The sequence below is a fragment of the Dermacentor andersoni genome, chromosome 9 (assembly GCF_023375885.2).
Source record: "Dermacentor andersoni chromosome 9, qqDerAnde1_hic_scaffold, whole genome shotgun sequence".
Classification (NCBI taxonomy): Eukaryota; Metazoa; Arthropoda; class Arachnida; order Ixodida; family Ixodidae; genus Dermacentor; species Dermacentor andersoni.
In genome coordinates this window covers 3,342,620-3,354,941 of record NC_092822.1, presented here as the reverse complement: position 1 = coordinate 3,354,941, position 12,322 = coordinate 3,342,620, and the positions used below count along the sequence as shown (strand labels likewise).

The window sequence follows — 12,322 nt, the reverse complement described above, 5'->3', positions numbered from 1 at the left end:
CAACCATTGTGTCGAGGTCGCAGTTCCTGCCCCTGTATCTTGTCATAAACATGCTCGGTGGTGCTTAGAGACACCAGCACCAGCTGTTGGGTTCATTGAATATGTGTAATGCATTTTTAGGCAGTGTGCAGCAGCACTGTGTGCCTGGGTGGCCATGGTCTCTCCTGTAGTTTTCCTCTCAGCTCCACTGCAGGTTGTGCACATTTGCAGATAGTAGAGTTGTGCATAGTTTTTCATGAAGCTGTACAGACGACAGCACATCTTTACTTTTGTGTGGTTTAACAAGCTGCTTAGGGGCTCGTTGGAAATATGGCACTGCTATAAGAAGCAGATCATCTTAGAAAATGGATGTCTTAGCGAGACAAGGAATTGCAGACTCATCTAATGAGATGTGCCCTGATCTTACTTGTCACATGCTGTAGGAACCATTGAGTAAAAAACAGTCCTAACAGAGACACTGGGACTGATCATTGCTAGTAACGAGCCATTATTCATTCCTTAAAAATAAAGCGGTATTTAAATATTAGTACTAGCACCTGGATTGGGAAGAATTGGGGATAAGAGTTAATGGAGAATACCTTAGTAACTTGCGATTCGCTGATGGTATTGCCTTGCTTAGTAACTCAGGGGACCAACTGCAATGCATGCTCACTGACCTGGAGAGGCAAAGCTGAAGGGTGGGTCTAAGAATTAATCCGCAGAAAACTAAAGTAATGTTTAACAGTCTCGGAAGAGAACAGCAGTTTACGATAGGTAGCGAAGCACTAGAAGCAGTAAGGGAATACATCTACTTAGGACAGGTAGTGACTGCGGATCCGGATCACGAGAAAATAATCAGAAGAATAAGAATGGGCTGGGGTGCGTTTGGCAGGCATTGTCAGATCATGAACAGCAGGTTGCCATTATCCCTCAAGAGAAAAGTATATAACAGCTTTGTCTTACCAGTACTCACGTACGGGGCAGAAACCTGGAGGCTTACGAAAAAGGTTCTACTTAAATTGAGGACGACGCAACAAGCTATGGAAAGAAGAATGATAGGTGTAACGGTAAGGGATAAGAAAAGAGCAGATTGGGCAAGGGAACAAACGCGAGTTAATGATATCTTAGTTGAAATCAAGAAAAAGAAATGGGCATGGGCAGGACATGTAATGAGGAGGGAAGATAACCGATGGTCATTAGGGGTTACGGACTGGATTCCAAGGCAAGGGAAACATAGCAGAGGGTGGCAGAAAGTTAGGTGGGCGGATGAGATTAAGAAGTTTGCAGGTACAACACGGCCACAATTAGTACATGACCGGGGTAGTTGGAAAAGTATGGGAGAGGCCTTTGCCCTGCAGTGGGCGTAACCAGGCTGATGATGATGATTATGACTAGCACTACAATTAGCTTGTTCATGGATTGTATCGTGTGGTTTAAAAGGCTCATGCACATCATGTTTGAGCAGATCATATAGCACTCGTTTCCTACCTAGGCACAAATATGAGACATTTGGAAAACATGTCAGCTTGATGTCCAGACGAAGGCATTCCATTTGTGAGCAAAAGTGCACTGATTGTTATTCAGGTTAATTTGAAGAAAAGAAGCAATGATGGTGAAAGGGGAGAAAGAGCTGGGGTTGTGGACACTGTAACCACTTTGCGACATTTGACAGTGTAAAAGGGTACAGTCAAGACCACTTATATTGAACATCACAGTCACGCAGAATGCGTTTGTCATAGCCAAGAATTTTGTAATAAGTGGACAAGTGAAAATAAGGCAATGAAATCATTAGGAAGAGCTTGGCTGCAGATGAATTGTGTCAGTGACGCAATGTACTCGACCACGATGATTTGCTTTCAGATGATGGTATCAGTTCTACGACCTGCTTACTTTCTTCATCCAATTCAATGCTGACAGGTTAAGCCTTGCACCTCATGGATGACGCCGTCACTCGTGCAAAATTATGACCATCGTGCTATCTTCGTTCATAACAACTGAACATTCATTATAACTGAGGTTGTTGCAGGTGACCTCAAGTGTAATTGATACCTTACACTGTCATGAACATGAACAGACATTTCAAGGGAATATTAAATGTCTGTAGTCTGCTTCAGTAAGAAAGGGATCATTGTTACGAGCAAGAACTTATTTTTGACTCATTCTGGACAGAACCAGAAGAGTTAAGTTAGGTATAAAAAAAGTTGCGATATTGCCCTAAAGGTGATGTATGATTGCGATAGCAAAGTATTAGACAACTGCGTGAAGTAAGGGTCATAGATTTATCAGCCGTATAAATTGCAGTAAACATTCGCTTACTATAATTAAATTAACAAGCATGGTGTCGTGTGTACACAGGCAAACACGAACAGGTCTCACTTGATGACCACGAACACTCGCCGCCACAGTGCTGGTGTGATGAAGAGCACAAACAGAGAGGAGCAACCACTTCCTGCTGCCTCTCACTTTAATGCATCTCCAAAACTTGAGATTATGCAACCTCCAACACTAGTTGTGCAGGAAAACAGCATACATGGAGCCACAAGCCATCTCAGCTCACCCACCTTTGCATATGTTGGAGATAGCCTTCAAGACGGAGGGCATGTAGGACATGTATCTGCTCAGCGATGTCATGCAAAGATACAACCAGGCTAGAGGAGGAGACGCGCGCTCACCTGCACCCTCTAGCACATGCTTGCATCACGGTGTTTTCCACAAAGCAGCATAAACAAAATTTGGTCGTCCTATCAGAACATCCTCAAAATTTTTTTGATGCCTAATGACAACGTGCAACAAGCTGGTGAGTCTGACGGCGATTCTGAGCCCATGTGGGTCCTGTTGTCTCTGATTCTCGGAAATTTAATTTCACGAGTCTGATTAGAAGTGAGGCCAGCTGAGCCTGATTTCAGGGAGTCGGCATGAACCCAAAGCTAAAGATGTCTTTTCTGAATGAGTTTGAGCAACTAACTGTCGGGCTCATTGGTCTTGCATTGAAAGAATTAGCACTATGAAAAGATTCAAGCACTGCAAGCGTCCGCCCTTTTTCAGGACTAATTCCCTGGAGGAGTGAGTTGTGTTTATTTGGCGAACCCGTGCTCAGAGATGTTGCATTTCTCAAAGCAATGCAGTTTGGCGAACATCCTGCTGCTGCATTCTAACTGCGGCACATTCAAGCAGGAGAGGCATGCTGAAACTTGAAATACAGTAGAACCTTGTTGATACGCTCCTGTTACATACGTTTTCCCGGTGCTGACGTTTGAAATCGAGAACACAAAGAACAACCCAATATAGTTATGCACATTTTTACTGTTTCATCCATTCCCGAAAAACACTATCTTCGGCACCAATGTTCATTACGTTGCCAAACCGCGATCGTATGATACGTTTCCCGGCCACTAGACTTCATGTAAACAAGAAAATGCGTAAGGCGTGTGCGATCGACAACAGTACATTAGCTGCCCACAGCGGCAGCTTCACCGCAATACTCGGCCGCCCGTTTTGCATGAAAACGTCGGCTCGCACTCGGTTTGTAATTTCTGTACCAGCAAATCTTTTCCGGTGTCGTCGCATGTGGCATTCACGGCAATCACCGCCAATCTTATTGCGATAAGCATCTTCGCCTATCTATTTCACAGCATGTGGTGCCGTTGGAAGCATAGCGCATGCTTTTAATAGGCGATAACTGAAACACACCACTGTTCCTAGCTGCAGACTGCGATCATATACGTTTTCCGGCCACTAGATCCCACACAAACAAGAAAAGATGCGAGGCGCGCTCAATCGACAACTATAGCCACCTGTCTCACGTGAAAATGATGGCGTGCACAGTTTTTTATTCCTGTACCTGCGAATGTCCGCCCGGATCTTCGCACGCGGCATTCACAGCTATCGCTGCCAAACCTATTGCGAGCAGCATCTTCACCTATCTCTTTTACAGCATGTGGTGCGTAGTGCCATTGGTAGTGTACTGCAGGCTTTTAGTAGGCGATAATCCAAATGCGCTGCCATTACCTGCTGCAGGCGGCATGATGTGGGCATCACATTTCGCTTCGGCGGCATCCGGCAGCCCTCACCAACTCGATTTCCTTTTGGTTTCCTGTCGCCCTCTTAAAACACTACGCAATAGGAAAACAGCAAAATGCGTCTCGGGCCGCCGAAACACCACCAGCTCGACGTGCGTCGCCGACTTCGGATCATACATTTTCCCAATCAGTACGTTTTTTCTCGTGATTTGTTCCAAAACGTATGAACGATGTTCTATTGTACTTGTAGCAGCTCCATACGCTTACTTCTACGCGGCAACACTTGCTTTTTCGAGTTATTACTTGTGCTTGGTCATTTGTTGAGAGGTGTTGGGGTTTACAGAGGTGTGTTTGATGTTCTTAACCCCCATATTCTGCAGAGTCATCACAATCATCATCCACAGCAGCACCAGTTGCAGCATCCGCACCAACAGCAGAACTCTTCGTCACAGCATCATCAGTCAGGCTCTGAATTCGTAAGGTCATCGTACTTTCAGCAGCAGTCCCAATACATGATGACTCCGGAGAATGGCTGCCACTATCGCATGGCCGAGGTGGGCCAGCCAGAGGATGAGGAAGACAGCCCTGGCACACCCAAAAAGCGTGGCCGCAAGAAGAAAATCAAGGTGGGTTATTGGGCATGTGCACTTTGTGCTTCCAATGTTCCTGCTAGATGTGGGGCATAACACGGATTATTCTATTAGAAAGTAGTTGCCTTGGAGGAACTGCACTGACAGCTGTTCTCATATTGACTTATTTCTGCAACAGACTACTTGCTTAGGTCATCAGTTGCTCGCTGTTATGGTTGTTGAAGAGATTATGTCAATTCCCTTCCTATTTTAGGAGACACCAAAGGACGATTCACTTTAGTGCTTCCAAAGAAGAATACTGGTGTCCATATACTTACTTCTACATCATCCAAAACACTTTGTCTCTATGACTGCAGCTGCATATTTAGTACTTGCTTTAGTGCATCATTAGTTTTCATAATTTCACAAAAGAGAGCTTAAAATGAAAGATTGTTCAGTTTTAAAGAATAAAGACTGAAAACCTACCTCTTCCTCTGAAGCCCCATAGTGTTTTAATTGCTTGATCCATGTGATGTTAAAAATTTGTTAAGTACAATTAGCAGAATTTATTATGTGGTTAACATGACAGGTCCAAGTTAAGTCATGCGAGATATACACATCAAGATATTCGAATGAATCAGTCGTTGAAACCTGCATGTTATTGATGCTATAATTAGGCATATCGTAATTACAGTGACAGTGACTAGACATAAACACTGTTTTAGGTACATTTAATGACATGAGCCAAGTGTTACACCAGTTTTGTATCCATGATAAGTCACCTTGTAACGCGAAATGGTCAGTGGCGTTAGTAATTCCTTGGTAAACCACACAGTCATCTGTGAAGAGTCGGATATGAGAAGAAATATTACAAGGCAGGTCATTGATATATATTAAGAAAAAGAGGGGACCAAATACGAGACCTTGAGGTACGCCTGTAAGCACGGGTGTTAAGCATGAACAGTGTGAGTTAGCTTATATGAACTGCTGGTGGTTAGTTAAAAACCCTCGAATCCAGCTTAGAACACCCGGGTGAATGTAAAGACTGGATAACTTTATGAAGAGACGACCATGGGGGACCTTATCGAACGCTTTTTCGAAATCTAAAACTGTTGTGTGAGTCAGGATATTGCGATTTAGGTTTAAATGTAAGTCGTGCAAGAAAAGTGCAAGTTGGGTGTCACAGGAATAATTTTTTCGGGAAACATGTTGACTTGGGTGAAAAAAATGGACAGATGTTAGGAAGTTAGCAATATGCAAGTATAACATATGTTCCATTATTTTAAAGGAGACGCTTGTTATGGAAATAGGGCATTAGTTACTCGGTGATGATCGACTTCCTTTCTTGAAGACTGGGATGACCTTGCCCACCTGCCAGTCATGTGGAATTGAAGCGCTGTTAAGTTATTCCTGGAATATGAGTGATAAAAACAGGCTACACACATGTTTAGTATTTTTTAGCACCTTGGCGTTTATATCGTCTACTGCCATGGATGACGAGTTCTTCAATGATTCAATTACTTTGACAATGCAGATGGAATCGAATGTGAAATTTTTCATGAGTGGATATGCGAAGTATGGTGGTTCGGGCAAGCTGTCACATTATTCATTAGTAAAAACTGAACCAAATGCTGTGTTAAGATCGGCAACCTCAGTCTCAGGGATCGGAAGTTTGAAGCTATTGTTAAGTGAAATCTCATTCCATTGATTAGGATTAATGGTTTTCCAAAATCGTTTTGGGTTAGTTTGCAGCATAACTGGTAAAGTGGTAGAAAGAAACTTGTGTTTAGTTTTAGAGGTTAACTTGTCATATTCTTTCTCGACTGCGTAATACTTCTGCCATGTGGAAGAAGAGTTAGATCATTTGGCTGATCGAAACAGGCATTTCTTCTTATTATTTAGTCATTTGAGGGATACATTAAACCATGGTGATATGGTTCTTTCTGTTATTGTAATGGTGGGAATGTAAAGACGTATAAGGCAATGCATCTCTGCTTTGAAGAGCAACCAGTTTGACTCGAGAGAATTTAGTGGAAAGTTAGCGATGAAGGTATCGAAGTACTCAAATAATTTTTGCTTCAAGCTGACATAGTCCTCTTTATCATAGAGTGTAAGTGTTTTTCAATTTTTTTTGTTTCTTTAGTATGTTGCAATGAAACGAAGTATGTACTGTCAGGTGATCGCTCAGATTGCGCAATAAGGTGACGGGGGTAAAGTTATCAGGGTGAGTTGTTAATACAAGATCTAAAATGTTGGACGAGTGAGCGGTAACGCGTGTTGGGTCAGTGACGAGCTGTGCTAAAGGGCCCCTCACCAGGCCCCATAGCAAATTTTGGTTATACACTGGAAGTTGTTACGTGTCCTCTAGGGAGCATTCTGCCGCAAAAATTTTTCAAATTGGCTCATTAATAGCCGAGATAGAAATATTTCAGTGCCGCGAACCCATGATTTCAGCAGGCGGGCTCCACTGCGAAGCAAGATGCTCTCTCCACTCGCCCCGTCTAGACTTTGCAAGCGAAGTTCCTTCTCTGCATTCTCTCGCACCAGACCTGGGGGATCGCATGACGCATACGTCACAGGCCCCGCCTTCATTCTTTTTTCCCCTCGCCTTTTTTTTTCCTGCGCTACGCATTTCCGCTGACTGCGCCACGTGTGAGCTGTTGTCTCGTTCGCGCAGCGCACAATTTTGCGCACTGTGCACAGGGAAACATGACTAGTCTTATAATTCAGTGCTACATGAATACTGAGGCAGAACAAGTGGATCACAGAGCGTGATCACGCGCTGGAACACTGTAGTTTGGGTACCTGCGCACGTGACCGCACGACCGTGGGAACCAGCAGACGAAGCGGAAGTACATTTCTGATGCTTCGGTGCGAAGTAAAACATAAAACACGCAGACATTCCGTTTGTGTGTTTTATTATTTCTCTAAACTTCAAGGTGACTGATAGCAAATATCAATGAGGACGTGCGGGTGTGTAGCAATGCATTGAATACAACTCATTTTCAGTTGTGAAGAGGGGTTTACAAGTGAACAATGCAGGTTTTGGTTAGTGGCAATTAATACACCCCGACCGTGCGAGTTATCGGGTCTATCTTTCCGGAAAATGTCAAAATGCGAGAGTTAAGGGAGAATTACGGTATCATCGATGAATGTGTTAAGCCATGTTTCTGTTAGTAGTAACACATTGGAACAAGATGAGCCTATTAGACTGCACGGTGCATCACGCTTGGGAACAACAGTTCGAATATTAGCAAGCAGGAATTATCAAGACTGGCAATTCCATTGACGCAGTGTACAGTTTGGTCTCAATGATGGCTAAGGGCATGCCTCAATGACCTGGTTAGAGGTGTAGTCGAAATAGTAGGTTTTTTAACCTGCAATAAGCTTTTCATGTCGCAACTTGTACTGCAGTTTACGGGCCCTTTAAACTCAGTGAGGCGTTTCTGGGCAAGGCGCGTGCTTGTGGCAAGATCTTGTGCAACGGCATGACCCATATCTTTGAATTGACAAGCAGTAGACAGAACATAATCTTTGCCTTTAAAGTGAGCAAACCTCACAATTACAGGCCTGCACTTTCCAGTTTAGAAAGACTCAATGTGATGTGCATGCTCAATATCACGCGGTTCTATCTGTACATCTAAATATTGTTTACAATGTGCAATTATGATTTTCTCAGAATCATACCATGATTCTTTTGGTATATCTTCAATGCCAAAGAAAACAAAGTTATTTCTTCTGGATCTATTTTCAGCATTGTTTATCCAGGCAGACAGTACACCTATCTGTGCCATATTTTCGGTGCTTATCTCATGAAGATTACCCAATTGAATCTGCATGCCGCCATACCAGCATAGGCTCTCTAAATTTTGTCTAGCCGTGCTTTAATTTCACTGAACGTTTTATCATGATTAACTAGTTTTTCTTTTTTTTCAATAGACTTTAGTTGCTGTAGTGCTACTGTCTGCCCAGATTGCAGTTCTTTCAAAACATTAAGAATCTCTTTGTTGGGGCTGGGGTTAGATTTGATATCACCAGCTACAGGGTGTCAGCCAACTGGGAAAACTGGGAATTCTCAGGGATTCCTAATAGTCTGGAAATACTCAAGGAAAACTCGGGGAATCAGTGCTTCTATCAGGAAAAATTTGCTCTAATATTATTGAAAGGGAACGAAAGTCGCGGTAATGCTGGCTCGAGTAACGAGAGGAAGCGTAACGAATCATCTTTGACGCCGTGTCGTCGGCTTGAGGAGTTGCCAGTGTACAGTCGACTGACTTTTTGGATGCCCGATAATTCGGTTGGCTTCACGGCACCACCACATATTCCATGAGCACCCTGCAATGAAGTTTGCCTGTACATGTCGCGCCACCTAGCAGCGGCAGTGAGCACCTGCGACTAGTCCCTCACAGTCATTTCAGCATTGTCTGCGCGCTCAGGCCTGCCTGTAGGCCTGCTTTTCCCATTTTCTAATGGATTCACCACGGCCTCTTGGCAGCTCCTCTGTGAGAAGTGTGAACAAAAAGGACAAGCGTAGATACTGCTACATTAAGGACTGTCACAACCGCGAAGGGGTTGTCTGCATCAAATTTTACCACTTTCTTTCAAAACCGTGGGAAGCAACTAGCGGGTGAAGTGGATCGTTGCGGTTCGTGTCGCTCTTGCGAATTTCTGTTAATTGAACTAAGACGTAAATGCAAAAAGGAGAAAAAAGAGGGCCAGCAGCAGCATCCCTAAATATGGACAATAAAGCGACAACTGCACAAAGACGCATGAACTGATTCCCACTGTTGTAAGTTGACTTAGATAGATGTCTAGCTCTCACTCCAAAACAAATGCGCAGTGGTTGTTACGTGTGAAATCTAGCTTTGTAAGCGCTCCGTGCTGGATCTTTGTACAAACTGTGCTTTTTGTCATGCATTAATAAGCCAACGTGCAGCTTCTTTCTGCACCAAGATCAAGACACGACTGCTGGAACCGGGCTCATTCGTCCCAATGTTTTCTCGCGCTTAGAACAACAGAACTAAGGCTGGAACTACACCGCAGCACATGTTAATTGTTCGCAAATTAGCATTTCTCTCGCACGCTCTAATGCACATTTGTTCACTCTTCACGTGGTTTAGTCTCAGCTGATTGTTCTCTATTATATTTCAGCGGTGATGACTTCTCACATTCGAGCCCGAACGACAATACCAGAATATGCTCGAGGCACTTTGTTAACGAAGAAAAAAAGAACTTGCCTGCCGATTTGCCAAAACCTTTATACAGTAAAACCTCTTTAAACCGTACCCGCATAAGCAGTAGTCTCGTTTTAAAAGTAGTAAAGTCAAATCCCCGAATCGGCGGCCATCGAACATAACGCGTTTTGTATCCGCATAAACCGTACCAGCTTATTGCTTACGTGTCGGTTAACATGTAGTGTTTCCACTTTTCGACGCGCAAACACGGTGGTGCATCGTCTCCATCGGGTGGCCCAGCAGAACAACAAGCCTCAGAGATCAGAACAATGGCCTCCAAGCGCCCTGTGCGTTTGCGCGTGAAGCCACATCAACATCAACATAATTTCGGCGCCGTGTCAGAGAGTGTTGTGCAAGCGAGGACTCACGTCATGCCGAAGCTCGGATAAAAAGGATGCCGGGTGCTCAGCATAGATGTCCGCACGCCAAGTTTCATCCTAGACGCCAGCGCTCGTTTCTCCCCTGGCGGAACGATTTCATCTCCAACGGGTGTAGGTTTTCGCCGCTGCTTCCTTTCACGGTCGTGCCCGCGTTCAGTTCGCGCTGCACGCGAAACGTCTCTTGTTTGCCACGGTGCCTCTCCGGATGACCGGAAATTATTATTGTGTTGTTAACTCTCACGACAGCAATGTAAACACGAAAGGGTTGATGCCACCAGTGAAATTCTGCCGATTCTGAAGAAAATGGTACGAAAAAAGCAGACGACAGACATGGATTACTGCGGTGCGCCGAACGAAATAAAAACTGGCAAACGAAGCGAGCTCGTACATTGATAATTTGTGAGTGTATGACGGTATTTGTATGTAACCCACATGAATTTCATGATTACTCGGTATATAATCCTTTTATTTATATAAAAGCTTTCAGTTGTTCGACCAGCGCTTGTCCTGTCTTCTTTCTCGCGTTTCATTTGTGTGTGCTCTGCCCAAGAATGGAAACCACTTCTGTTGCATGCATTATCAGTGGCCGAAGTTCACGTGTGCCGAGAAATTGAATATGTGCACGATGCATTGTACATGACCGGCGTTCATTCCTGCATCACCACTGCACCGAACGGTCAAGTTACTGGACGATACACGCCCACATCTTCGTCGCGCTGGCATTACTGAAGCAGAAATGATTGCTAATACTTTCAACATCCGTCTCTTGAGCACTGTTAAAAAATGGCCAAACTATTTACATTGCTGCCTCTATTCTATAATGTAGGGGATGTACTAGTTAAAGTTGTGTGTGCATGTCATACGTGTGCTATTATGCGGCGATATATTTTGTTTATTTCCGCACAGTGTCGATGGAAGTCCATTGTCGCCATCAGAGACAACACGAATTTGCAGCAAACAATTTGTGGGAAACTGCAAAAATGACTTCAGCTAACACGCATCATATATGCCAATGATTTTTCCGGTGGCACATACGATGTCGTTTCCAATTACCTGCTCAGCGTCACTTACATGGCTAAGCAGACACTGCGCTTTCGCCGCATTGCAGACATAAAAATAATCGTCAAGCGTACTGATCTTCTTAAAGGCAAATAGGAGCGTGTACGCCGTCCTTCGAATAAAACGTCGACGTACACGCTCGTAGGCACACACCACACGCGCTACGAAACGTGCCCAAACACGTGCAGTGCGAGAGGCAATCAAGGTGGTGCGAACGAGAGATGGGAGAGGCATACCACCTGCTAGTCTACTAGTTGAATTTTGCCCCGCATGCGGCGCTCTTAACGCCGGCGCAGCAGCGCCGCTCGCGGTGCCTTTCTTGTCTATAGAAGAAAAATTAGACATTGTTCGTGCTGTCGAACGTGACACGAAGAAGTCGGCGCTGGCACGCTACAGCGATCTGCTGTTGACTACGGTGTGTGGCATTTGGAATGCAAAGAAGTTGCTCGGCAGCGCTGCTGCGACCACAAAGAGATGTTGGCTACGAGGTTTGAATTTTCGCCATTGTTGCCTTTGTTGTTGCCGAAGTGTGGACTACCGACAGTGATGAGGACAACATGGAAAACGACAGCACAGGCGATTCAGGCCCGACAGTGGCAGAGGCTGCGCGTTACGTCAGCCTCATGAATGCAATCGTCACGACGAGAACAGCATCCCACAATGAAAAAGGTGCTCTGCGACTTCTGCAGCGCTACCGCACGCGTGCACGGTGAATACGTAACGCGAACGAGGAATCTGCCATGTGAGTGTTTGCCGAGAAAAGGGGGCTGGCTGAAAAGATGGTACGCAGCTTCAGTAAGTTTGAGGCTGCTGTCATCGCTGCTAGGCCGCTGCGGCAAAAAATGAAAATAACACTTTTGTTGCGTGAAGTGAATAAATACTGCATGTTTTTTTACCCTTTCATCGCACTCTCTCTGAGTTCCGTGTTCCGTTTTTGACAGGTAAGTGGGCGATCTCGTGCTATTTCGGTTAAACAGTACTATGGTTGAGTACGTACTTTTTCCGAGCTCCGGCCAACTACGGTTTAACAATGTTTCACTGCAATTGTGAGGTGCAAGTCATGCTTCAAGTAAAGAAGCTAC

At 44.5% G+C, this 12,322-nt stretch overlaps 1 protein-coding gene across 3 annotated transcripts in view; it reads left to right on the top strand.

Moving 5' to 3' along the window:
• Tdg (Thymine DNA glycosylase) overlaps positions 1-12,322 on the top strand; it is a 285,426-nt gene that overhangs the window by 101,397 nt on the left and 171,707 nt on the right. For all 3 annotated transcript variants that reach the window (XM_072284404.1, XM_050174625.3, XM_050174627.3), the window contains one exon: positions 4,379-4,624. In XM_072284404.1, the coding sequence (XP_072140505.1) occupies positions 4,379-4,624 (246 nt within the window). The remainder of the gene's footprint in view (positions 1-4,378; positions 4,625-12,322) is intronic.